The sequence below is a fragment of the Zeugodacus cucurbitae genome, chromosome 4 (genome assembly GCF_028554725.1).
Source record: "Zeugodacus cucurbitae isolate PBARC_wt_2022May chromosome 4, idZeuCucr1.2, whole genome shotgun sequence".
Taxonomy (NCBI): Eukaryota; Metazoa; Arthropoda; class Insecta; order Diptera; family Tephritidae; genus Zeugodacus; species Zeugodacus cucurbitae.
The window spans coordinates 54036917-54064216 of NC_071669.1; the positions used below are offsets into that span (position 1 = coordinate 54036917).

The following is a 27300-nucleotide window of genomic DNA, read 5'->3' on the forward strand; positions in this document are numbered from 1 at the left end:
GATATTAGCTACTTGTACAAATTCATAAAAGGCTCAAAACGCTTTGTCGGCACTTGAGGGTGTTGCAGAGATCAGCTCTTTAACCTAACCTAACCTCACACCTTCACATATAAAATGTCAATTTCAGTTGGATTCAGGATAAGGGGCAAATATTTTAAAATGCATAGTTTCTCCAGATATTAAATATTATTATGAAATTGTCGTCTGACGTAAAAAAAATATTTTTTTGTCAAGACAGAATTTGGCATGATCTTGTTAAGCCCCTCATACATATTTTAACGGATATGCTTTTATAGATATAGAAAACTCCTTGAGTGAACCTTGTGCTAATTAACTATATACCTTTTTAAAACTGGAAATTTTCTAACAATATTGACGCATTATGATAATTATAAAGGGTGATTTTTTAAGAGCTTGATAACTTTTTTAAAAATTTGCAAAATCTCATCGGTTCTTTATTTGAAACGTTAGATTGGTTCATGACATTTACTTTTTGAAGATAATTTCATTTAAATGTTGACCGCGGCTGCGTCTTAGGTGGTCCATTCGGAAAGTCCAATTTTGGGCAACTTTTTCGAGCATTTCGGCCGGAATAGCCCGAATTTCTTCGGAAATGTTGTCTTCCAAAGCTGGAATAGTTGCTGGCTTATTTCTGTAGACTTTAGACTTGACGTAGCCCCACAAAAAATAGTCTAAAGGCGTTAAATCGCATGATCTTGGTGGCCAACTTACGGGTCCATTTCTTGAGATGAATTGTTCTCCGAAGTTTTCCCTCAAAATGGCCATAGAATCGCGAGCTGTGTGGCATGTAGCGCCATCTTGTTGAAACCACATGTCAACCAAGTTCAGTTCTTCCATTTTTGGCAACAAAAAGTTTGTTAGCATCGAACGATAGCGATCGCCATTCACCGTAACGTTGCGTCCAACAGCATCTTTGAAAAAATACGGTCCAATGATTCCACCAGCGTACAAACCACACCAAACAGTGCATTTTTCGGGATGCATGGGCAGTTCTTGAACGGCTTCTGGTTGCTCTTCACCCCAAATGCGGCAATTTTGCTTATTTACGTAGCCATTCAACCAGAAATGAGCCTCATCGCTGAACAAAATTTGTCGATAAAAAAGCGGATTTTCTGCCAACTTTTCTAGGGCCCATTCACTGAAAATTCGACGTTGTGGCAGATCGTTTCATCATTCATGATGAAATGTCAAAGCATACTGAGCATCTTTCTCTTTGACACCATGTCTGCAATCCCACGTGATCTGTCAAATACTAATGCATGAAAATCCTAACCTCAAAAAAATCACCCGTTATCTATATCCATGTAAATAAAATAAATAATTCTCAAAATCTTTTATTTTGAACGTTGCCTTCTTCACCTCATTCCATTTTAATAAATCTGTTATTGGAATTCACTTGTTCCACTTATCTTTTTCTTTCAAAATCGAAATTCGAAATATTTTCACTGATGCAATGCGTTTAGCATGCAAATGCGAGCTTATATGCGTATACACTCATTTATTTTATAGACGTACTGTCGATATGCGTATGAATATGTAAATTGCCACCGACGAACAATAATATTGTTTGTTCATGCCAATCTCATTAGTAACTCAATCATTGCAATCAAAAAGAAAAGAAATTTAAAATTTTCAATTGAATTGAAAATATTTTTTATGCATTCATTTAAGGAATGCAATTCAATATCTTTCGTTTGCGTTCATTACGCACTGCACTTTGCGAGCGTCGAAATTTAAATATTTGCAACCGAAACCGAATCTTTCTTTAAAGATATGTGTGTTGATAATGTGGTGCTAAATTCGTTGTACAACATTGAATAATAATTTAATTATTTTATCATGAATTTCTTAGAACTGTTTTTCTTGGTATCGAAACCTAAGAGATTTTGTATTTCATTGTAAATTATGTAATATTTGTTTATTTAACAAAAATATTAATATAAGGCAGAATTCTAATATTAACGAAATGTAAACACCATATTATTATGCCTTCTATTTTTGAATTTATATTTATTTCGATCTAAAATGTATTATATATAGTCTCGAACACATTTTTATTTTAATTTTAATTTTATAAAGAAATTTGTATTAGAGAGAACTTTAGTTGTTACACAACTATAAAAATAGTTCCAGAAAAGTCATTCAAATTCAATGTCATGGATTCTAACTTCCGTTCTTCCTTCTTATACTCTCGTAATATGTTGCACAAAACTAGACGAGTTAGATAGATCACGATGGCGTTGCGAGCTGAAATCCGGATGCCTCTATGTCGGTCCGAGTAAGCGATAACTTGAATATCTTAATAAAACGTGGTACAAATATTCATTGACACTAAGAAGGGATTGGTATCGGGTCATTGCCACGCCCACAAAATGACTACAACCGAAAACATATAAAGTGTCATAACTAAGCCATAAATATAGTTATAAAAGTAAAGTTTGGTACAAAAGATCGCTCTAGAAAGGGCCATATGAGTTTTTTTGGGAAGTGGCCCGGCCCCCAAATAGGTTGTTTGTATATATCTCGCAAACCAATAAAGCTATATAAACCAAACTCTGCAGTCGTTTTCCTTACGTACTCCATCACTCACCATGAAAATAGTTGATATCGGATAATAACCACGCCCACCTTCCATACAAAGGTTAGGTTGAAAATGACTAAAAATGCGCTAACTCACTAACGAAAAATCAGAAACACTAAATTTTGCAGAAGAAATGGCAGAAGGAATCTGCACTCAGACTTTTTTAAAAAATGTAAAATGGGTCTAAAACCATATCTCATGAACATCTAGACCGATTCGAATGAAATTCGGTATATAATATTTTTTTACACCCTGATAACACGGATAAAAAAATGGGCGAAATCGGTTCACAACCACGCCTACTTCTCATATAACTCAATATTGAATTCCGCCTTATTCCTTCAATTTATTATAATATACCTAAGGAACCAATGAAGATAGCGGAATAAGAATTTACACAAATAGTGCATATCATCACTGGTTTCACTTGTGAAAAAATTGTCGAATTTGGAATATAATATCGAATATGATGAACTCAGTGCCTCAGGGTAATTTTCCAACAAAAATATCGGTAAATCTCTCAGATAATTTAATTTTATTCAGAGGGAATCTTTTTCTTCTAATTGTGTACCAAAAATGGTTAAAATTTGGTCATAACTTCCCGTAGCTCTCATATACCTAATTATAGTTTTTTTTAAATACGATGGGCTTTATACCTTATAAATCGGTTAATATGTGAGATATCTTAGCAAAATTAAGTGTACATATAGTCTTGTATATACATAGTGTACTTTGTTGATCAAAATGAGTGAAATCGGTTCAGGAATTGCCTCACATACTATATATGATGATTTTCGTTATTCTATTAGACTTTATGCCGAATATATGAGTCAAGCACTGGTCGATTATATCGTTTTATATCGATTTTGGACATTTGTGTCAACTTTAACCCAACAAAATATTTGTAGAGATCTGTTGGCATCCCAAACTTATTCTCAACTGAAAATGTCACTTTTTGAGCCGAATTCTCGACATTTGCGGGAAATTTTGCTTTTCTTTTTTAATTCCAAGAAAAGTGCAGCTGAGGCTCATCGTATGCTTTCGGATAAGTACGGTGAGGCTGTCCCAAGTGAAAGAACATGTCGCGAATGGTTTCAACGTTTTAAGAATGGTGATTATGAAGGCCAAGGTCATGCTCTGCATTTGATATATTATGAGCTGCTAAAGCCAAGTGAAACCATCACAGGAGATCGATACGAACGCAATTGATGCGTTTGAGCCGAGCACTAAAAGAAAAACGGCCACAGTACGAGGAAAGACGCGATAAAGTCATTCTCCAGCATGACAATGCTCGGCCTCACGTCGCAAAGGTGGTCAAAAATATTTGGAGACGCTGAAATGGGAGATCTTACCCCAGCCGCCGTATTCTCCAGACGTTGCTCCATCTGACTACCACTTGTTCCGATCGATGGCACACGGTCTAGCTAACGAGCATTTCAGTTCTTATGAAGAAGTCAAAAATTGACACTTGATTAACACTTGGATCGACTCGAAAGATTAGGAGTTCTTTCGTCACGGAACACGCATGCTGCCAGAAATATGGTCAAAAGTAACATTTTTGTAACCGCTTTTATACAATAAAGCCTTAAATTTACAAAAAAATGGAGGAAGCAAAGTCGTAGAGCTAATATTTAAAAAAAATTACATCAATACATTGCGAGGGTGTAAAATGTTCGTTTGCCCTAACTTAGTCTTTCCTTACTCGTTTAATTTCTAAAATTTACACTTGACTATATCGACGCTGAATAATAAAACACCTGTTAGTTCCCAATACCGAATTTCTTTACAAGTTTTCTCCAACTTTCTACTGACCACCTTCTAAACAAGCCGTAGGCATTTACACCTTTGATATAAACAAAATACCGTTATCTATGAATTTAAGCGCATTAAACATTGCTTTTGAATTTCATTGCACACAAACACCTGTCCAAGGTGGACCCACTTTATCATAATTTAACCTTCACACCCAAACGAATATATTTCGGTGGTAGGAAAATGTTTATTTACACTTCTCGAACAATTTCAATTAATTAGCTTCCATGAACAACAATCAACTGCAGCAGTGACACCGAAAAGATCGTGAGGAAATAAAAAAGGAGCACTGAACCCAAACCACATATTACGAACAGTTAACGGGGTCAACATTGACAAGGGTACGAAATGGGTACGAATGGGCACGCAGCCTTGGCACACGCTGTTGCGGACAACAACGAGCTCAAATATCGAATGAAATTTAGATAAACAAGAAGAAGACTTACATACGCACATACATACACATAAGGACATTCGTGGAAATATGAATATTTTGGTATTTGTGTGCCTTCATATATGAATGAAAGCTCTCGTTCATTTATTGTAAATAAATACGCACTCATAACAATGAATGCTCAGGACTGTTTATATATACATATATGTATATATATTTACAGCTACTTTTGCGACTGTGCGCGTGCCCATGCATCCCCTTCTACCTTGTACTGCCAACAGTTGTCTGCGTGTGAATAATCTGAAATATATAAATAAACAAATAAAAATGGGTATGTGTGTGTGTGTGTGTGTGTGTGTTTGCGACCGGCCGGCCTTTTTCTGTCGATTTCTGTATTTTGGCTGGGTGCTTGTTTGGCCAAAACTATCCTTTTATTGTGTTCTCATGTCGGCAGCGACAAATTGGACGCTCATAAAAAGCTGAAAGCTGTCAAAATTTATGCACGAAGCAATGAGGACTAGTGATTTATTCAAAGAACTGCAAAGTACTGTCCAAATATATACATAAACATATGAAGCCCGCTAGGAAAATTGAGATAGATTTTTTTTTTTAAACTCAATAAACAACAATCAAGATAAGATACTCTTCACACGTAATAAAATTTTCAAATCGATTGGATTAGATACCCAAATTATTTGTTCTTAAAGACTAGACTCTCCAAGCCTAAAAAAATCATATAACAGTTTTTTTCACCTAACGGTTGCGATAAGTCTTAAAACTAAACGTGTAAGGTTATATATATAGAAATAATTAGGGTGACGAGAAAAGTTCAAATCCGGATGTCTGTCTGTCCGTCCGTGTAAGCTGTAACTTGAGTAAAAATTGAGATATCTTAATGAAACTTGGAACACGTGTTCCTTGGCACCATAAGAAGTTTCGAAGATGGGCGGAATCGGACCACTGCCACGCCCACAAATGGCGATAACCGAAAACACATAAAGAGCTATAGCTAAGCCATAAATTAAGCTATGAAAGTGAAATTTGGTACAAAGGATTGTTCTAAGAAGGGGCAAATTTGGATGTAATTTTTGTAGGAAAGTGGGCGTGGCCACGCCCCTACTAAGTTTTTTGTATCTATCAACGAAACTCTCAGGAGTCGTTTTTTTTCAAGCATTTCCTTATATAGTCCAAAAATGGAGGAAATCGGATTATAACCACGCCCACCTCCAGTACAAAGGTTATGTTGAAAACTACTAAAAATGCTTTAACTCAGTAAGGAAAGCCAGCAGAAACTTTAAATTTCATTATAAAGAAGGTACAGAAGAGCTGCACTCAAAATGGTGTACAAAATTTTAAATGGGCGTGGTTCCGCCCACTTATTTGACAAAAAACCATTTCTCCGAAACTACTCGACCAATTTCAATGAAACTCGGTTCATTATATCTTCTTGGCTTCCCTATAATATGTTATGAAAATAATCCCAATCGGTTCCCTACCACGCCTACTTCCTATATACCAGAACTCTGAAGTCGATCTGAATCGTTTACTTTACAATATATATAGTAAGCACTAGTGAATATATCGGAACAGAACTTTGCATAAATACTACATTTATAGTGGGGCATCGCCCTTCTAAAATTCGTCGAAATCGGACCACACATTTTCAAGGCCCCATATATCAAACGTAAGATTTTTTTACCGAAAATATAGGTAAGTCTCAGATATTTTAAAGAAATTCGGAGAGAATATCTTTCTTTTAATAATATGTCGCCGTGCCTAAAATACTTGAAATCGGGTCATAACTTCACCTAACTCCCATATACTTAATATTAGGGTTTTCAAACCTTTTGTGTGTTATATTTATAAAATTAAATAAATAAATGGCGAGAGTATAAAATGTTTGATTACATCCGAACTTGGCCCTTCCTTACTTGGCGATGAACCTACAGTTCACATATGTATAAAATACCAGGGAGTTCCTCAGAGGACGTCCATCTATCGTATGCTTTATTTATGAAATGTTGGACAAATTAATTTCAGCAGCAAAATGCTTCACGAATAGAGGTATGCTCAACAAATAACGGGAAATTTTCACTTCTTAGTAGCCTTTAATACCTGTCTTCGATACGCTAAAAGTTGGAAGTGACTCGAAACGAACCGACAACTGGCATAATTCAAATTAACACACAAAAGCATAGTTTATGCCAAATTAATTTATTTAATGCAATTTTAATTTTATTTTTTTATAAAAAGATCTGAACCTCTCATTAACTGTTTCATTAAATATTTCTATGAATTCCATTTTATGCCAGAGCAGAGTTAGGTTATTTTGAATGCAATATCATGCCCTGATTTGAAGTCTACGCAAAGCATCGGGATCGTAATTACAAACATAAATACTATCTGAACCAAATTGTGCTATACTAACTCCAAAGAGAATAAAGTTTTGGATAACATCGATTACGAATCCTCTGTTCCAATAATATCCGTATATATATATGCCACTGGGACGCAGGTTCCGGTAACAGAAGTGAAGATCGATCTGGTATATGGAGAAAAATGTTAGATTATATTTTCAGTATGCATACTACTCACCGCTCTTAGTAGCGCTCTACAATTGCTGCACAAACCGGTTTGATGTGACAGTTTGCCGTCCAGTACCGTCAATATATCGTTTAAAGAATCTTCCTCATACTTCAACGTATCATTAACCTTGCCAATAAGGAGCATATTAATAAAATGGTTAAAAAAATCTGGCAGTAGCGCACCGTTATAATATTGCTTATAAATTATGCACACAATAAACTGACACGATAGAAAGGTGCAATATATATTTTCGAAAAGCACCAGCTTTCCATACCAATTGAAATATTTCAGAAAGTGCGTTAGCATTTGACCCGTTTGACTCCACAAAGAGATTGCCTCAGAAATCGGTACAGTTCTCGTCTTGCATAGTGCTGTGCAATGCGATTTCGCTGTGTATTGAACTTCTGCATACTTCAGCCATTTCTTTAAGACTTTGTGGAGAATTAACAGTTTTATAATGATTACATAGTGCGCAATATAGGCGAGTTCGAAGACAGGAAAGGCTAAATAATTACTCATAACATTGATTCTTTGTGAAGATACGATTAAAATCCAAACAATTAGTGTTATTTTGAGTAACAACAATAACTTGATGTAAGTCTCCATGACTGCACGACAACCGGTCAGCGCTGAGATCTTTCGTTGCAACACGAAAAGTTCGTTGAAAAAATGTTTTAAAAATCGGCTGGTTCGTTTTCTTTGCATTTGATATGATATTATGAAATACGTCGAAATAAACACCAATCTTATAATGACTCCCATTACTGTGCTGACAATGTCAAGTGAGCTGAACTGTTCAAATTTTCGCAAAAAATTGTAAAGGACAGCCAAGAGTAGGATTGTGATGAATGCCGCGTAAATGCCGGAAATCGTATAATATATACGGAATAAGTTACGCCGTATCCGCGGATTTCGGGGCTGATACTCGACACGCTTCAGGCTCTCATTGTAATACAAATCGTTTAAGCGAAGCACGCGCAAGAGATGATAGTAAAAGCGCGCACAAACAGTGAAGAAGTCCGCCGCCATTATCTGGCCAAGTGAAGGTGAAATGAACAACTCGAAGTTACAACTAACGGTGTCTAACTGCTTTTATCAGAATAACTGTCATGTACATTAAAGAGCAAAATGTGCTATTAGTTAGGTAATTACACGAAGCTACGCTAATTGTCGAAACTGAATTTACCGAATTATGTGAATTTGGTTCGTATATTATGTATGATAACACTATATGACAAAATAGACTCTTTTTTGGGTATTGCACCAAACTATTTTTTTTCAGGAGATAGCGACATAAGTAAAGAAAGTGCAATCTCCGATTTTCGAAATTAGACTCCAAAATCCGAATAATTGGTTTCGAAGTTCGAAGAAAATCGAATTAAAAAGAAAATTTAGATTATATCTATATTTCGGATTTTTTTTTTGTATCTATATCCTGTAATTAATAATATTTTTTTGTAAAAAGTCCTTTTTTCGAACTTCTAACTAAATTTCGATTTTTGAGGTTAACTTCGAAAATCGAAGAAGACACTATTTTTACTTATGCATCAATCTCCCGGAAAAAATTAGTTTGATCCAAAACCCAGCCGAATGTTCTACAGTGTAATGAGTGATGTTTGGATATAACGGTATTATATCGGTACTTGTAGTGGGGATATAACCCCATTGCGTGGAAATACATATATTCAATTGGGGTCACAATTTCGTATTGAAAAATGTTGTAAGGAATTCAATTCGTTCGTTATTCTATGGGGGGAAACTGTAGTATACTATGGTTAAAATGGTCATGATCGAAAAGAGGAGATTCTTTAAATTAAGAATATATATAAATATAGTTGTAGTAAAGTGTAGTTTTCGAAATATTCACACTTAATGTTTAAAGGTTAACTTTTCGGTGGGTCCAAACCAACCAACCTAGCCAACCAATATCATATTGAAACTAAGTGAAGACGACACTTTTGTAGTTTTAGAAAAATCGTATAAACTAAAAAGATAAACAACATGTAAGGAAAGACTAAGTTCGGGTGCAACCGATCATTTTTTACACTCGCAATTTATTGAAGAAATTTTATTAAGATAACACACGGTTAGACACATAAATTCGACATAAAGTTTAATAGAAAACGTCATATATAGTATATGAGGGCTTACCTCAGCAGAACCAATTTGATTCATTTTCACCAGCAAGGTACACTATATCCAAGACTATATACTCGCTTAATTTAGCTAAGATATCTCACATATTAACCAATACAAATATGCGGAATAAAGCCCAACGAATTTTTGAAAAACCTATAATTAGTTATATGGGAGCTAGGAGATGTTGTGACCCGATTTTAATAATTTTTGGAACAGAGATGCACTATTGGAAGAAAACAATTTCCTCTGATTTACATTAAATTAGCTGAGATTTACCCATATTTTCGGTTAAAATTTACCCTTAGGCGCGGAGTTCAACATGTTCGATAACAGGGGCCTTGAAAAGTTATAGTCCGAAAGAAAAGTATTTTCGAAAAATTTTTCACAAGTAAAGCCAGAGATGGTATGCACTATTTGTGTAAAGTTTTATTTCGCTATCTTCATTGGTTCCTTATGTATACATTATAAAGTGAAGGAATCAGCTGGAATTCAAAATTGAGTTATAAGGAAAGTAGTCGTGGTTGTGAACGATTTCGCCCGTGTTATCAGGGTGTCAAAAAAAATATTATATACCGAATTTCATTAGAATCGGTCGAGTAGTTCTGGAGATATGGTTTTTGACCCATAAGTGTCACGCACATTTTCCATTGTGCAAAAAGATCTGAGTGTAGTTTCCTTCTGCTATTTCTTCTGCAAAATTTAGTGTTTCTGACGTTTTTCGTTAGTGAGTTAACCCACTTTTAGTAATTTTCAACCTAACCTTTGTATGGGAGGTGGGCGTGGTTATTATCCGATTTCAACTATTTTCATGGGGTGTGGTGGGGTACGTAAGAGAACCGACTGCAGAAAGTTTCCCAAAAAAATTAGATCCAAATATGCCCCTTCCTAGTGCGATCCTTTGTTCCAAACTTTTATAACTTGATTTATGGCTTAGTTATGACAGTTTATGTGTTTGTGGGTTTCGCCATTTTGTGGGCGTGGCAATGGTCCGATTTCGACCAACCTCCTCAAGTTATCCGTTGCACGGACAGGCGGACGGACAGACAGACATCCGGATTTCAACTCTACTCGTCACATCCTATATCTAACTCGTTAAGTTTTATGACTTACAAACAACCGTTATGTGAACAAAACTATAATACTCTCTTATCAACTTTTGTTGTGAGAGTATAAAAATCAGTGGCTACCCTCTTTATTTAGACTAGGATATATAGATTGAATAGTTCCAACTTGCCAATCCATGCAACGAATGAAGCTATAGGGACTCGGTTAAAATGATCCAGAAAAACCTGGACCGAAAGTTCAGTTTTTGGCTCTCACCGACTCGAGTTCGTCAAGACAACCTGGAAAGACTAACCTTTAATGCCTATTCTATGCCCAGTTGTACCAGGGAAAGAGAAAGTATAATATAGCAAATCGAGCTACTTCCTTGGTATTCATGGCTTCATAAAATCCTTTATCTCAAAAATAAAGATAAGCGCCTCATAACTTTAGTGGCAATAACGCTTACAAAGTGAGCTTTAATAGCAGTTCAGGCAACCCTTTATGACACTAACGGCCAAAGCACAACAAAAGCAACAAAGCTTTAAGACTTAATTGAAATCGTAGTAAAAAATACATATTCGTATGTACCGTTATATTTTGTTATATACATCTACACAAAAATATATATACTACTTCGCTATGCAGTCGACGTCGTCGCCAAGCTGCGCAGCAACTTCGCTCCACCGCCAAGAGTTCGTTAGCGTTATCACAGCTGGCTGCGCGCTTCGTTAGCACACTTCGGCGCCGAACCGCTGCGCTGCATTCGCGTTGTTGCGGTCGTGCAGCGCGTCGTTGCTGTTATCGCAGTTGCGGTGTCGCTCCAGCAGCTTTTATGCTTGCCGCTACCGGCAGTTAAAGCATTCCAGTGGCACACGCTCGGACAGTACGCCACGAGCCGCGCTAACGATTGGTTGTAGAAAATTTCAAGTGCGCAACAAAAACAGCTGTTCTCAAGTGAATTGTTTACAACGCGCTGTTGGAGGTGTGTTTGTGTTGAGGTTGAAAATTTTTTTGCGAGCAATTAAAATTAAAAAAAAATAATAAAAATTGTTTTTTTCGAAAATATAAATGTTTTTTTCTCGAAAATTTAAATTTGATTTTAAAGAAAATTTATTTAGAAAAATTTATTTAAAAAAAATTATTAAAAAAATTTTATTGGCGAAATTGAAATTTTTTTTGGTTTCAAAATAGTTGAATTGGCCTGCTTATATAAGCATATGGAAAACAGTTGAAGAAAAAATTTATTTTAAAAAATTTTAGTGCAATTGGCTGAAAATGTTCAAAAATGTAAAAAACCAAATTGCAGCCGATTGGTAATACGAAACTTGTTTACTTTTGCTTGCTGCGGTCCATTGCAGCAGTGCAACGCTGCATTAGCAAGTGCTTCAGTAAAGTAGCTAATAAATTATTTTTAAGCTATTTGGCATTTAAGTGGATTTGAATGTTTTATGTGCAATAACAACAACAACTGATGTAATTAAAAAAAACAACAACAACAACAAAAAAGAAGTATAACAACTAGAAAAAAATAAAAAAAATAAATTTAAGTAAAATAAACACGACGAAACAAATAGCAGAAAAATATCGAAAAAACGCGAAAAAGATGTTTAACAACAACAACAACAATTAAATTGTTGTGAATTAAAATTTTCACCGGCCGCGCAAAGGTGATCGTTCACCGCAGTTGAACGTTTAGTGTTTTGCTGCAAAGCACTTTATTATTGCTGTCAGGCAAAAAAAAAACAACAAAAACAAAATCAACAACAGTTTATGGAGCAATTAAAGTGAAAATAAACTATATATTAAGTATACGCCCTGGTTGAGAACAGACACAACTGCTTTTGCGGCGCTACTTGCACAGACAAACAACAAAATAAAAATACAAAAACAACAACAGCAACAAAATAATAATAGCAACAACAAAAATATAATAACAACAAAAACATAATAACAACAACAGCAAAATTGCAATAAACAATAACTAAAGCAAATTTACCGATATGTCAAACACCAGCGTTTTATCTTTGATCTCGCTCGATCCGGAGACAGCGACGGCCAGCGATTTCGCCTGGAATGTCAGCTCAACTGCAGCGCCCAGCGTTGTCGCACAACCATTGGCGCTCTATCACAACCGGCGCCGCTTCGTATTCAGCGGCATTGTGCTGTTGCTCGGCGTTATTGGCAATCTATTGGCATTGATTATTTTGGCGCGCAAAAAGGCGACAAAAAACAGCAAATACACGCTCATGCTGCGGTAAGTGCAACTACAGTTAATTATTTTATTTGTTTATTCTTTTGCTGTGGCGTGTGCCGTTTGCCGTCTTTGGTCTGTGGTCGAATGCTCATTAATGCGGCGGCACTTAATTGGTTCAGCGACCGTTTGGCGTTGTGTGAGGTTCAAGGTGGCGCCGCCGCCAGTGGCCACTTGTGTCCGGCGTGCTGTCAGCGCGTTGTTAATTTGCACAGCATGTAAAAGCGTTTCGGAAGTTTGTGTGATGTGATGTGCAAAACAAGAATGAAGTGAAGAAAAAAGAGCAATTGTTTGCTAGAACTTCAGATTTTGGCAACCAAAAGTGTTACTTTTTTTTTGGAAACTTAACCTTAAATTTCTTTTCACTGAAATTTACTGTTTATTAAAGGAATTAAAAATAAATGAAAATATTTTTTTTTTGTTTTGGATTTTTCACATTTTTTTCACATAATTTTCTAAAATTAAAATGAGTTGAAGAAAATAGTGGAATTCTGTTTTTTATGTTCTGTTTTTGGAAAAATTTTGCAAAAAAAAAATTTAATTCATTTTTAATATTTGCCTTTGCAAATAACGGTATTCGCTTAAAACAAAATGAAATAAAACTATAAATTAGTTATTTTTCATTCTGTATTCAGTTATTTAAAATTATTATAAAATTAAGGGGGAGGGGTAAGGTTTGACAACTTTTTTTTCATTTTTTTTTTTTATTTATTTTTTTCTGAACCATCTCAACATCTCAAGAATATTGTGTTAAAGTTTTAGGTCATGCGGAGAAAAACTAACGAAGTTACAGCAGGTTGAATAACGGTACCTCCAGCTACCTGCGCTGAGTGTACAAAACTTTGAATCGTTTTTCTCAACTATGTAATTTTTAAAGTTGGTGACCAGCCTACAGAAAAAACTACTGCATCGATCGTTTTGAACAAATATTCTACATGTATTTAGCTCTCGAATGACGTCGAGTTTTTCCAAAAATTGTAATTACTAACAATTTTATAATAACAAATAGGTCGATTTTTTCGTCTAAAATCGTCATTTTGGCTTGAAAATGGTACCAAAAATTTAAAAATTGAAAAATAAAAAAAAAACTCGACGTCAATTGAAAGATAAACTAATAAACTAAAGAAAGCATTTTGATTTTTTGGTTTCGGATGATCCAGTGATGCTGTAGGCTGGTCGCCGCACAAAAACTTCTTTTCGAGGTGCCTGCAGAGATCGACGACAAATCCGTTATTCCTCGCTATTTTTCGTTAAAACTTTTTTTTTAATTATCCTTCAAATGTTGTACTTTCATTTAATAATAAGTAAAATAAACCTACAGCAATAATTTTTTCTAAAAAAATTCATGAAAAAAAGGTCCTTTTTCGACGAAACAAACCAAGAACTCTTGGATCAACTAGGTGCCAATCTTAAGTGTTTTTTAATTACTATAGATAAATATTAAATGGCAACTGGAACCACTAGACAAATTTAAATTGAAAAGCTTACTGAATTTTGATTCGAAACTTTATGCCCATTAGTTACAAAGCTCCTTCCATATATTGATACACATATCTATACCCGACAAAAGCCGCTTTGAGAGCTTAAAGTGATATTCTGGTGTAAAAATAAAAACATCGATTTTTTTATTTGTAAAGTTTTACTATTTATTGTAGACATATTCAGCAGAGTTTTGCAAAATTCAAAATATTTTCGGAGAAACAGGTATTTTTCTGACACGCCATCCCAACTGGCTCGTCTGAACATGAAACTTTAAACTGTCTTTCTCAAAACGATACCCACTATTTCTCTTCTACTGCACTGATTTATTTGAAATTTTTGGAGAGTCTTCTCTATGGATGTCTCTATTGTTGGAGAGTTTATTAATTTTTATATAATTTTTTTTAATTCTTAAATTCGTTTTCCAATAGATGTCTCTTGGGTTAAGCACTGGTCGATTAAATCGATTTTTTTATATCGATCTTGGACATTTGTGTCAACATTAACCCAACAAAATATTTGTAGAGATCTGTTTGCATCCCAAACTTATTCTCAACTGAAAATGTCACTTTTTCAGCCGAAGTCTCGACATTTGCGGGAAATTTTGCTTTTCTTTTTTAATTCCAAGAAAAGTGCGGCTGAGGCTCAACGACGTTTGTAACCGTTATTAAACAAAAAAAACTTAAATTTACAAAAAAAAAACGGCGGAAGCAAAGTTGTATGTCCTAAATATTTAAATTAGAAGACTGCTACAGAGTTGACAGTCCTTGGCCAGAAACAAATCTGATTCCATTACAGTTACGTAGATCCGGCTGCAGTTTTTAACACTGATAATGTGTGATGATAATATGATGAGCTTCAGCTTTAATTGAAGCTTTAAGTGCGTCATTCCATGTGATGGGCTCAAAAAAATTTTTTTAAATCATAAATTGCTTATTTAGCATGTATAGAATACGGTAGTAAAGTGATTTTCAGAAATTCGTAGTCGTTTTAAAGATACAGCAGTTAGAAGATGGAGCTGTTCGAAGCGCTCAGTTGACAGCTGGAAACATTGAACCCGTTTTTCTCAAAACTATGTTTTTCAAACTTCCCTCCATCGTATCTCAAAAACGGCTAATCCGAATGAGCACATGTAAGCTATATTATGTATTTCAAAAACTAAAATTTTGCAAAATTCCAATTTCTGGTATATTCTCTTGATCGCAGTGCGTTCCATGCATTTAAGCTTACAGATTAAAACGTCGCTAACTTTTTTCGTTTCCGATAAGCCAATCAGCCGGAATCGTGGAGAAAGCGCACATCACATGGGATGACACCCTTAATATCCCATATAAACTTTAGTAAAAAGTGAGAATGATACCACTTTTCTCTTCTTACCTAAAGTTAACCTTACTTTACTTACGAGAATTGCTATATTTTGATTTTGATTGCATGCAAGTCAATCACTTATTTTAATTCCAATTGGGGTAAATCCGTAATATGAAACAAACCGCTACATCTACAGTCGGAAGATCATTGGTTGGAGGTTGGGAAAACTTTAATCTCTCCATTTTATTATCTATTATTATTATTATTCGACAGAAATCTCGTTTTGAAGACTACTTAAATTTAGTATGTGAATTGGATTCCGCCTTCAATATACAGTTTTAAATGAGCTGTTGCTAGTACTAAGATTTTCTTACTAATACCCAACGTTGTCTCAGTTTCACCGTACGTGATATTCCAATCTAGCAAACTATTCTCACAGCACCGCTGATTCACTGTTTTTTTATTATTATTGTTTAATTAACATCAGTCATCCGCTCTAGACGTAGCACGTTTTAACCCTTAGCGGACAAAAGCTTATCGCTATCAGGCGAATGTGTATGTCTGTGCATGCTCATAGTATATACGAAGAGATTCCCGTAGGTTTTTTTTATTCGCTTAGCATTTAGTTTGGCACACTCGCTGCTTAAAACAAATAAAACAGCTGAGTTATGTCGTCTGCGTGTCTGAAGTTCAAAATGTCAACAGAGCGCATAAATAATTATTAGCTTATCGCATTTAAATTCGGTGTAAAAGAAGTTTAGAGTGAAAATAAGACATGGTGAATCTATTTGAGCAATAAATTTTATTTATTTTTTCAAATTAATTATTGTATACATTATTGTTAGAATGATTTAGTAACTGCTGAAAATTTTTATTGGGATTATATAGTACATACATATATATAGTTCAAGAGCAATATGAACTCTTTTTTGATGTCTTTAAAATTGGTGTTATTCACAACATTGGCGGTAATATTATATTCCTTCCAGTAATCGAGTTAACTGAATTTTAAGTACGCCACTAAGTAAAAACGAATATTTAATGGAATTCACTTTACTTAACCGTTTTGTTACTGCGCAATTGTTTTAATGCCATAACATTTTACTACTCATCAAAAGGCCTTAGTAACGGCCAAAAGTGACAATTACATTTATATTTTTTGTTACTTAAGGGCTTTATACAATTGGGTAGTGATTAAACTTTTCATATAATATTTGTATGATGTGAGTCTCAATAAAATATAAACATAAAGCTTAAATATACTATTATTAAAAAAAAAACAATAATTTAAAAGCCTACAACTTATTTAAACAGCATCATAAAAATAATTAATGTATTAGGCAACATTCATTGCAAATAACATATAATAAATTGTTGTTGTATTGCAAATAAATACTATTTTTTATTAATGTTATAAAGAATAACTATACAAATTTGCTATAATAATAATACATTTTTGTGCCCATACTAATTTAAAAAAGCTAAAGTGAAATACTCTAAAATGTTTACAAAAGGTAAACATGTTTATGATATAATGTGCGCTTTCAATTCGCCACTAATTTACTCGCTAAATTTGAGCTTTAATCGCTAACTTGCAAACAATTATAGAATTTATAATACTTGAATACAATTTAACAATGAAGTGGGATCAACTTTTTATGTTGTCGGTCTAAACTTCACAGCAACCCTTAAGGTTTTAATAAGTCTGCATTAAAAAAGTTAGCAAATTAAAAGTCTGTAGGGATTATAAAGTACGTTTTTATACTCTCGAAACAAAAGTTGCTAAAGGGAGAATTATAGTTTCTTCCACATAACGGTTGTTTGTAAGTCTTAAAACTAAACGAGTTAGATATAAGGTTATATATACCAAAGTGATCAAGGTGACGAGTAAAGTTCAAATCCGGATGTCTGTCTGTCCCCGTCCGTGGAAGCTGTAACTTGAGTAAAAATTAAGATATCTTAATGAAACTTGGAACATGTGTTCCTTGGCACCATAAAAAGGCTAGGTTCGAAGATGGGCGGAATCGGACCACTGCCACGCCCCCAAAACACCGAAAGTGCTATAACTAAGCCATAAAAAAGCTATGAAAGTAAAATTTGGTACAAACGAGGGGGAGGGGGCATATTTGGATGTAATTTTTTTGGGAAAGTGGCCGTGGCCCCGCCCCCTACTAAGTTTTTTGTACATATCTCACAAACTACTAAAGCTACATCAACGAAATTTTTAGGAGTCGGTTTTTTCAGGCATTTCCTTATATAGTCCAAAAATGGAGGAAATCAAATTATAACCACGCCCACCTCCCATACAAATATTACGTTAAAGACTACTAAAATTGCTTTAATTCAGTAAGGAAAAAAAATAGAAACCTTAAATTTCATTATAAAGAAGGTACAGAAGAGCTGCACTCAAAATGGTATACAAAATTTTAAATGGACGTGGTTCCGGCCACCATAAAAACCAAAAACCATATCTCCGAAACTACTCGACCAATTTCAATGAAATTCGGTTTGTAACATTTCCTTTGCATCCCAATTATAGGTTGTGAAAGTAGGCCAAATCGGTTTTGGAGTCGATCTGAACCGTTTACTTTACAATATATAAAGTAAGCACTAGTGAAGATATCGGAACAGAACTTTGCACAAATACCACATTTATAATGTGTCATCGCCCTTCGAAAAATCGAAATCGGACCTCAGGGCTTCTAATTCTTTTTTTACCGAAAATATAGGTAAGTCTCTCAGATATTTTGTAGATTTCGGAGGGAATATCTTTATTTTATTAATATGTCACTGTGCCTAAAAAACGGGTCATAACTTCACCTAACTTCCAACTTTCAATGGACTTTATACCATATATATGACGAATATGTGGGTCAAATTGTGTGTTATATTAATAAAATTAAATAAATAAATTGCGAGAGTATAAAATGTTCGGTTGCACCCGAACTTAGCCCTTCGTTACTTGTTGTATATGTTTATATTCAGAGGACTTTTTTTTAGTACAAAGTTCGCAATTTGTATATTATGGCAATAATATAGTTTCTGGCAACTCTAAATTACCGCATTTATAATTTTTAGGCCAAATAGCTTTCTTTGTTTACTATTTTATATTATTTGATAAGTTCATTAATGACTCACTTTCGTTTTTAATGAAGATGGCAGCTCTGCTTAAGTGGTTAGGTGGGTTTCAAAGGCTATTTTTACAATTTTTTTTAATATATACCATCATATATTTCATTTAAAAAATTCAGCGTATCAAAGATACACATTTAAATAGTTCTTTTTGAATTTTCTTATTTTCAAATTCCGAAAACTCAGCCGTCGGCACTTCGTTTTTTTCTAATGTTTATATGTATTTTGAAACCCACCTAACCCCTTATAGAAATATATATATTTTTTCATATATCTACAACTCTACAACTTTGCTTCCGCAGTTTTATTTTTTGTAAATTTAAGAATTTTTTTGTATAAAATGAGCCTCAGCCGCACCTTTCTTGGAATTAAAAAAGAAAAGCAAAATTTCCCGCAAATGTCGAAATTCGGCTCAAAAAGTGACATTAAGACAGTTAAGAATAAGTTTGGGACGCAAACAGATCTCTACAAATATTTTGTTGGGTTAATGTTGACACAAATGCCCAAGATCGACATAAAACGATGTAATCGACCAGTGCTTGACCCTAGAGACATCTATTGGAAAACGGCGGAAGCAAAGTTGTAGATATATAGATATCGCATACCTTTCATTTTAAATTGAACACAATTTATATAATACATTTTTATTTTTCAAACAGAAGGCAACTCTTTACAAAAAATGCAAACTTCTTCTTTTCAATTTCACTAAAATTTGCAGATAGCATAGTCAACATTTTTTTATAAGATGGTCCTTAATATTGTTTTCTCCTAACTCAACATATCCATTTAATATTTCTGAACTCTCCAAAAAGCTCTTTGGTTTGTTAATGGACATATTGTACGCATGTTCAAACTAGACTACTACTCTTACTCTATTCTTCGAGAATATATATTTTGCAGGAACTAGTTCAAGATATTCAAGTTTTTCTAGTAACATCTTCGGTTGTCAAATTTTTGGAATACCTACTGTTTGGTATATGATGAGTTATCAGAGAGCGTCTCTAATATTGTAGTTTATATTTACACTTAAAGATACCCATAAACGCCTTGTATTAGATATTTGAAAAAATATCGCACAAACAACAGCAAAACGTAAAACCGGATGTTTATTAAATTACAAATATTCCATCCACTGAAGATGGTATGAGTAAAAACAGATACGGAAATCGAAATGGAAGCCTAATAAACACGCCGCACAAATACATTTCCTAGAGAAAGTTGGCTTCCTTAGGTTAAAGCAAGAAAAATACAAAACATGCGTAACATTTCAATATTCTACGCACAAGATAAAATGCTCGTATTATGCTCTATTTCTGAGAATAAAATTAATACTCACATTTGAAACCCCGCATATGTATGTCAACAAGTAGAATAAGACAGCGTAATAAAAGCAGAAATGGGAGATTTAGTCAAGGATGTGTTTACATACATATTATTGGGCTATAAATTTACTCCAGTTGACCGGAAATGACGAAAAAGCAACTAAACACTTGAAGAAAGAGATAAAAACCGTATACAAAAGCTCAGCTAAATCCGTTTCCATACATTTGAGCACTTGTCCTGTCTGAAAAGGTAAAGATAAAAGAGCAAATACTGTTTACTTTGAAGGGATTACTCGCTATGCCATTGTATTACATTTCATTTGTTTACCTAAAATATTGTACATTTACAGCGACATACGGGATTACGAATAAATATTGTATTATTTTATATGCTTTCTGTATTTTATTGTCAAAAATATTTGTTGCTCAAAATATTAAACTTTTTAGCAAATATTTTTGGTTGACAAATTTGTTACATTGATAGTTAAAAAAAGTTGATAAAATTCATCATTTTGCATCAAAATCTTTAAAGTTTTTTGATAATGATTTCAGGTTTTTAAAAAATTTCGTATTATATAACCTGAAAAAATTGAGTATAATACTTGAGCTACTTCCAGGTCCAACAAGTATTCAGCTGCCTTCTCATCTGATCGAGTGTTTGGTTCCGTTAGTATATATCTGAATATAGGCTATAACGTTAGAACAATAACTTTTTTAAATTTGGACCCAGTCTATAATACCTTCGCGGTAATATTATTTCTCGTAGTCAATGGTTCATGATTCTCAACTTTTCATTTTTACCACAAGTTCATATTTCTTCATACAACCAACCAATGAGCTTTCTATTTCATATTTATTATTTGTGCTATCCACCTTTAAGAGGTTAGGGGTAGTCAGGGACACGAAAAAATTAGAATTTTCAGTATTTCATGTTATTTTACAAAAGTAATAATATGGGATTATTGCACAATGTTTCGACTTGAAGTCACGAAATGAAAATTTGAAAAAAATAATATATAATTTCCAAAGTTATAACTGTCTGTGTTGACCCCGTTCCAAAAAAAGGACCTTGTGGTGACAATCTTAAGCCCTTGGAGATTCGTCTAAAATCAATCAGATAAAAAAAATTAGTTTTATAAATAGATAATCCTGGGCTGGATCGAACCTTTTTTCAAACATTTTCAAAATGGCGGCCTCAGGAAATTTTTTTCTAGATTTTCGGGAAAAAATCAATTTTGGTCTTAAAAAGAGAAATTTTTGATAAATAAAAAAAGCTTCGATCAGACTTAAGATTCTAAAAGCTGTATAAATTTCATTAAAATCTACTGAGCGGTTTTCGAGTTACAGTTATCACTAGTTCAAAAAACATTGTTTTGAGAAAAACGCATTCAAAGTTTCACACAAGCCCTTTTAGAGAGCCCGAGCGCACTTTGTTATGTGTCGAAAAGTAAATATCGAACTTCAAATTTTCACAGAATATTTTTAAGATATTACACTTAAAGAAAAAAAAAAATATGTTTTTGAAAATCCTGACTAACCATTTAAATGAGAAAGGTGACGCTCTGATATGATTAGGAATTGACTTCAAATGGGATATGTCACGTATAACATAAAAATTTTAACATTAAAATTAAAAACATATATTTATCTTAAAAGAATTGGTAACCCTGATTTGAAATTTTGTTATTTTTCAGACACGTATGTCACGTATTATATACATATATATTTTTAACACAAAAATTAAATACACATACCTAGCATTAAATATATGGTAACCCTGTTATGAAATTTTAATGTTAAATTTGTAAAATTATTATAATTTTTAAGACACTTTTTTAATATTATTAAATTTAATAGTGCACTCATTTTATATTTTAATTTTTTTTTTCGAAATATTAACAACAAAAGTTGAAAATTAATTCGAAAAAAAATGTAAATATTTATATAAAAAAAAATTTCTGTTTGTTACTCATGTTTTAAAATCAACTATAATACATCAATCTCACCAAATAATTTTAGAATAAAAACAGAACGCAACTGTGTACACTTGCAATTATCTCTAAAAAAATATTATCCAATTGTCATATGAAATCTAAATTTCTTACTAAAATTATATATACGAGTATATGCATTTCATTCGACGCAATAGGAAAGTTATTAAAATTCCAGCCGCCAACAAAAATGTGCCACATCATATAAATGGTTTTATTTAACAATTTTTGCAAAACAACACTTCTGTCATAGACAAATCAAGCCGAACGACTCATAACAGCTACAAATTTCAATCTACACAGCCAACAGTATTAATGATAACGGGTGATTTTTTTGAGGTTAGGATTTTCATGCATTAGTATTTGACAGATCACGTGGGATTTCAGACATGGTGTCAAAGAGAAAGATGCTCAGTATGCTTTGACATTTCATCATGAATAGACTTACTAACGAGCAACGCTTGCAAATCATTGAATTTTATTACCAAAATCAGTGTTCGGTTCGAAATGTGTTTATCGACAAATTTTGTTCAGCGATGAGGCTCATTTCTGGTTGAATGGCTACGTAAATAAGCAAAATTGCCGCATTTGGGGTGAAGAGCAACCAGAAGCCGTTCAAGAACTGCCCATGCATCCCGAAAAATGCACTGTTTGGTGTGGTTTGTACGCTGGTGGAATCATTGGACCGTATTTTTTCAAAGATGCTGTTGGACGCAACGTTACGGTGAATGGCGATCGCTATCGTTCGATGCTAACAAACTTTTTGTTGCCAAAAATGGAAGAACTGAACTTGGTTGACATGTGGTTTCAACAAGATGGCGCTACATGCCACACAGCTCGCGATTCTATGGCCATTTTGAGAGAAAACTTCGGAGAACAATTCATCTCAAGAAATGGACCCGTAAGTTGGCCACCAAGATCATGCGATTTAACGCCTTTAGACTATTTTTTGTGGGGCTACGTCAAGTCTAAAGTCTACAGAAATAAGCCAGCAACTATTCCAGCTTTGGAAGACAACATTTCCGAAGAAATTCGGGCTATTCCGGCCGAAATGCTCGAAAAAGTTGCCCAAAATTGGACTTTCCGAATGGACCACCTAAGACGCAGCCGCGGTCAACATTTAAATGAAATTATCTTCAAAAAGTAAATGTCATGAACCAATCTAACGTTTCAAATAAAGAACCGATGAGATTTTGCAAATTTTATGCGTTTTTTTTTTTAAAAAAGTTATCAAGCTCTTAAAAAATCACCCTTTATATCGTTTGTTAGACATTATTTATGGCTATGTGCAAACACCTCTGCCGCACTCGGGCCACACATAATATTCTAATGTTATAACAGTGAATTGCAAAATGTTTCTCCATTCCTACAATTTGCAAACACACAGTTATATTATGTGATATATTCGACATATAAACGGTAGTTAAAGTAATTAGGAAACGTGTGGAAAATTTTTAAATATAAAAAAATCATAAAATTTATATTATTGCAAATTTTAATGTTTTCTAGCCATTTTACGTAAAAAAGTAAGACAATAAATTTAGTTGTTGGCAACCATATAAAGAAATAAGATATCTTTATTGCGGATAATATACATTTTTAGTATATCAATTTAAATATTTATATTTTTATCATAAAAAAGTTATGGCAACCCTATTATCTTATTTATGCGATTAAATGTTATTCCTATTCATTTTTATTCACAAATCAGTTAGCGATTTAAATTTAAAACATGAAATAAAAATAATTGAAACTGTTATATATTTAATGCTAAAAATACATGGCAACCCTAACCAAAAATATGGGTAGTGAACTCTTCATATTTCCCAAAAACTTCAGTAACTTTGCCCAAAACCTATAAATTGTCGTAACTAAGCCATACGACAATTTATATTTTAGAGGCGTCTCTAACCACGCCCACCTACCATACATAGCTTATGTTGAAAAGTACTAAAAATGCTTTAATTCATGGAGGAAAAACACCAGAAACCTTATATTTCATGGTAAAGAAGGTACAGAAGGGTTCTATTCAAATCGGTATACAAAATTTTTAACGGACGTGGCTCCACCCACATATGGGTCAAAAACCACTTGACCAATTTCAATGAAATTCGGTTGATAACATTTTCTTGGTATCCCAATGATATGTTTGAAAATGGGCTAAATCGATTTACAACCACGCCTACTTCCCATATATGGGAATATGGTATACCAGAACTTTGAAGTTGATCTGAATCGTTTACTTTACAATATATAAAGTAAGCACTAGTGAAGATATCGGCACAGAACTTTGCATAAATACTGCTTTTATAGCGAGGCTTCGCCCTTCTAAAAATCGTCGAAATCGGGCCATACGTTTTCAATGCCCCATGTATAAAACATGAGGACCCCAGTGATTCTAATAATTTTTTTACCAAAAATATGAGTAGGTAGTGTAAAGTGGATGTCTCACGACGCTCTTGAAAATATGAGTAAATCTCTCACATATTTTGAAGAAATTCAGAGGCAATATTTTTCTTCTAATCATATGTCTGAGTGCCAAAAATGTGTGAAATCAGGTCATAACTATCGCTAGCTCCCACTTACCTAGTATTTGGGGTTTCAAACTGTCATTGGACTTTATACCATAGATATATTGGTTAAAATGTGAGATAGGTGACAAAAATAGATGGAATCGGTCCATGCATTACCTCAGCCCACATATACCATATATGATGATTTTCGTTATTCTATTGGATTTTATGCCGAATACTTGGGAACTTAGCCCTTTCTTACTTGTTAGTATTAATGTTTTACACTTAACAACACTAAATGCTTATTATTCCCAGAAAAAATTTGTTTTCGAAATTCAATAATGGTGGCAACCCTGATTAAATTAAATTCTATATTTTACTCATAAAATATAATTAAATTTTTATACTAAAAAAATGTATAATTATAAAATTCTAATAAAGTTAAATTTCAAACAATTGGCAACTCTATTTAATATGAGTATAAACAAAATTTACGCAGTTAGACAACTTTAGACCAATAGTTAGTACTAACAATATAAACAAGCCGACTATTTGCTTTTAATCACGTGACTGTTACAGCAACAACAACAACAAAAAGCGTCGCACATAAAACGGTTGAAATGATTTTCTGCCATAAATTTCCCCCGGACATTTAACAGTTGTAGTAATGTCATGCAACAATTTTCATTACTCGCATATTGCGCTGCAGTGTGTATACATAAGTGTAAGCCAGCACATAAATACTATATGAGCATCTGAGCGAATGTAATTAATTTTAATGTTTTAGGGGATTTCTGAGAAATTTTTAAATTTATATTTATCTATATACAAATATGTATACAAAACTAGTATTGTATGCATTCCACTAACAACGATGATGTCAAAAAGTGAGAATGAAACAATTGAAGCGAAATCGTTAATATAATATCGAAAGAGGGGGTGGAAGTGAGTTTAGTGCAAAGTAAAAAATTCAAAGTCGTTGCAATAATTCCATCAAGCTAATGACAGCTATGATCTGTACTTATTGCCGTCTGTTTGCAAGCGACAGCAAGTATGCAATTTATTAATCAAGAGAGCAAATCATTTTCTTTGGAAACCTCGCGCTTGGGAAACCGCTAACCTCTAAAAACCTCAAGAAATGTGCCAATGCTATCAAGATCTGTGCTTGCGAGCTTTCGCAAATGTTTGTATGTATTCTATGTGCTTGAGTGTTGAAGACATTACTCATGGTTTGCTCACTCATTATTGCTAATCAGCCGCTTGAAAATGGGTTTGCATATCAGTATGTGGGATTTCCTATCTCATAGAAAATGAGCGCTGCTTTAGTTCATTATTTTAAATTGTGTTTATTATATTTTCTATTTAATTGCGATTGTGAGTCAATGTGACGTATGCGTTTATAATTAAAATAAAAATTGCATTAAAATAGTTTTTACTCTGAAATGACGACATAATTAAGATTGCTCTTGATAAGTTTCGTGAAGCTATTGTAATGCCTTGCAGCATTTTGCAGTTAAGTTACTCATTTGTAGTCATTTTTCTAAAGAAAGAAATATATCTATCAAAGTAAACAAAATTCTGTGAAGAAAAAATAAAAGAAGTCTGCAAAGCATCTCTAGGAAATTTACAGTAAAGGGTAATTTTTAAAGTAAGTCATACAGACATAATCAGTATTATAGGTATATGGGTATAAAATATTTTTTTTTAATACCAGAACACCAAATATGTATGGACCGGAGATTCCCACATTCTGTATATAATGTTTGAAAAAGGTTTGGACTGATGTTTTGGATCAGAATGGCCTTAAGGGGTTAGAGGTAGTTAACATTTGGAAAAAATCAATTTTTTTGTTTTGTTTTGATATTTTCATTAAGTATCTAAAAAATATTCTGTGAAAATTTGAAGTTCGATAATTACTTTTCGAGTTATTCGACACATAACAAAGAGCGCTCGGACTCTCTAAAACGCTTTTGTGAAACTTTGATTTTTTCAAAAATTTGGAGTTTTTAGAAAAATATTTCTCCATTTTGTTAATTTTGAAAAAAAAAAACAAAAAGCTTCGATCATGCCCAGTATTATCTATTTATAAAACTAATTTTTCTCATCCGATTGACTTCAAATGAATCGCCAAAGACTTATGATTGTCACCACAACGACCTTTTTTTGGAATTGTGTGAACACAGACAGTTTTTTTTTTTGGAAATTATAATTTTTTTCCAAATTTTCTTCACTTCACTTTTGTAAAATAACACTATTTAATAGCAAAAAAAAAATTATTGAAAAGTCTAACTTTTCGTGTGTCTGACTACTCCTAACCTCTTAAAGATATAAGCATACATTTTTTCGCTTAAAATACATATCGAAAAATGACACAGAAAAAAACCCTTCACTGATTCTAATTATGTTTTTTTGTCATCTAAACGTCGATATAATAAAATAGACTTTCTAAAAAATAAATTAAGTGTATAAGATAATATTTCAGAGAATATATAACTCATTTTGCTAAAGTGCTGTCCAAATGCCATCGAAGACTTCTCTTGATTGTTCTTAAAACATAGTAAAATTTATTTTATAAACAAGAAAAAAAGTTTATTTCGGCTGTACCGAAGCTAATATACCCTTCACAGGTGCATTTCTTTTAGTAACTATGTGTTTAAGCAAATCTAAAGACGTTAGAAAAAGTAAGTAAAAAAAAAGAGAACATTTTACTAATTCTTTTTAGCCGGG

General features: G+C 33.4%; 1 protein-coding gene across 3 annotated transcripts in view; it reads left to right on the top strand.

Annotated features, from left to right (window-relative positions):
• Window positions 1-11407: 11407 nt before the first annotated feature.
• LOC105211048 (prostaglandin D2 receptor) overlaps window positions 11408-27300 on the top strand; it is a 32302-nt gene continuing 16409 nt past the window's right edge. The window contains exons 1-2 of one of the 3 annotated variants that reach the window (XM_029039498.2): window positions 11408-11559; window positions 11994-12831. In XM_029039498.2, coding sequence (XP_028895331.2) covers window positions 12578-12831 — 254 coding nt within the window. In that variant the 5' untranslated portion in view covers window positions 11408-11559; window positions 11994-12577. Of the gene's footprint in view, window positions 11560-11768; window positions 12832-27300 lie in introns of all 3 variants that reach the window. The other 2 variants (XM_011182311.3, XM_029039497.2) reach the window with 2 other exon arrangements.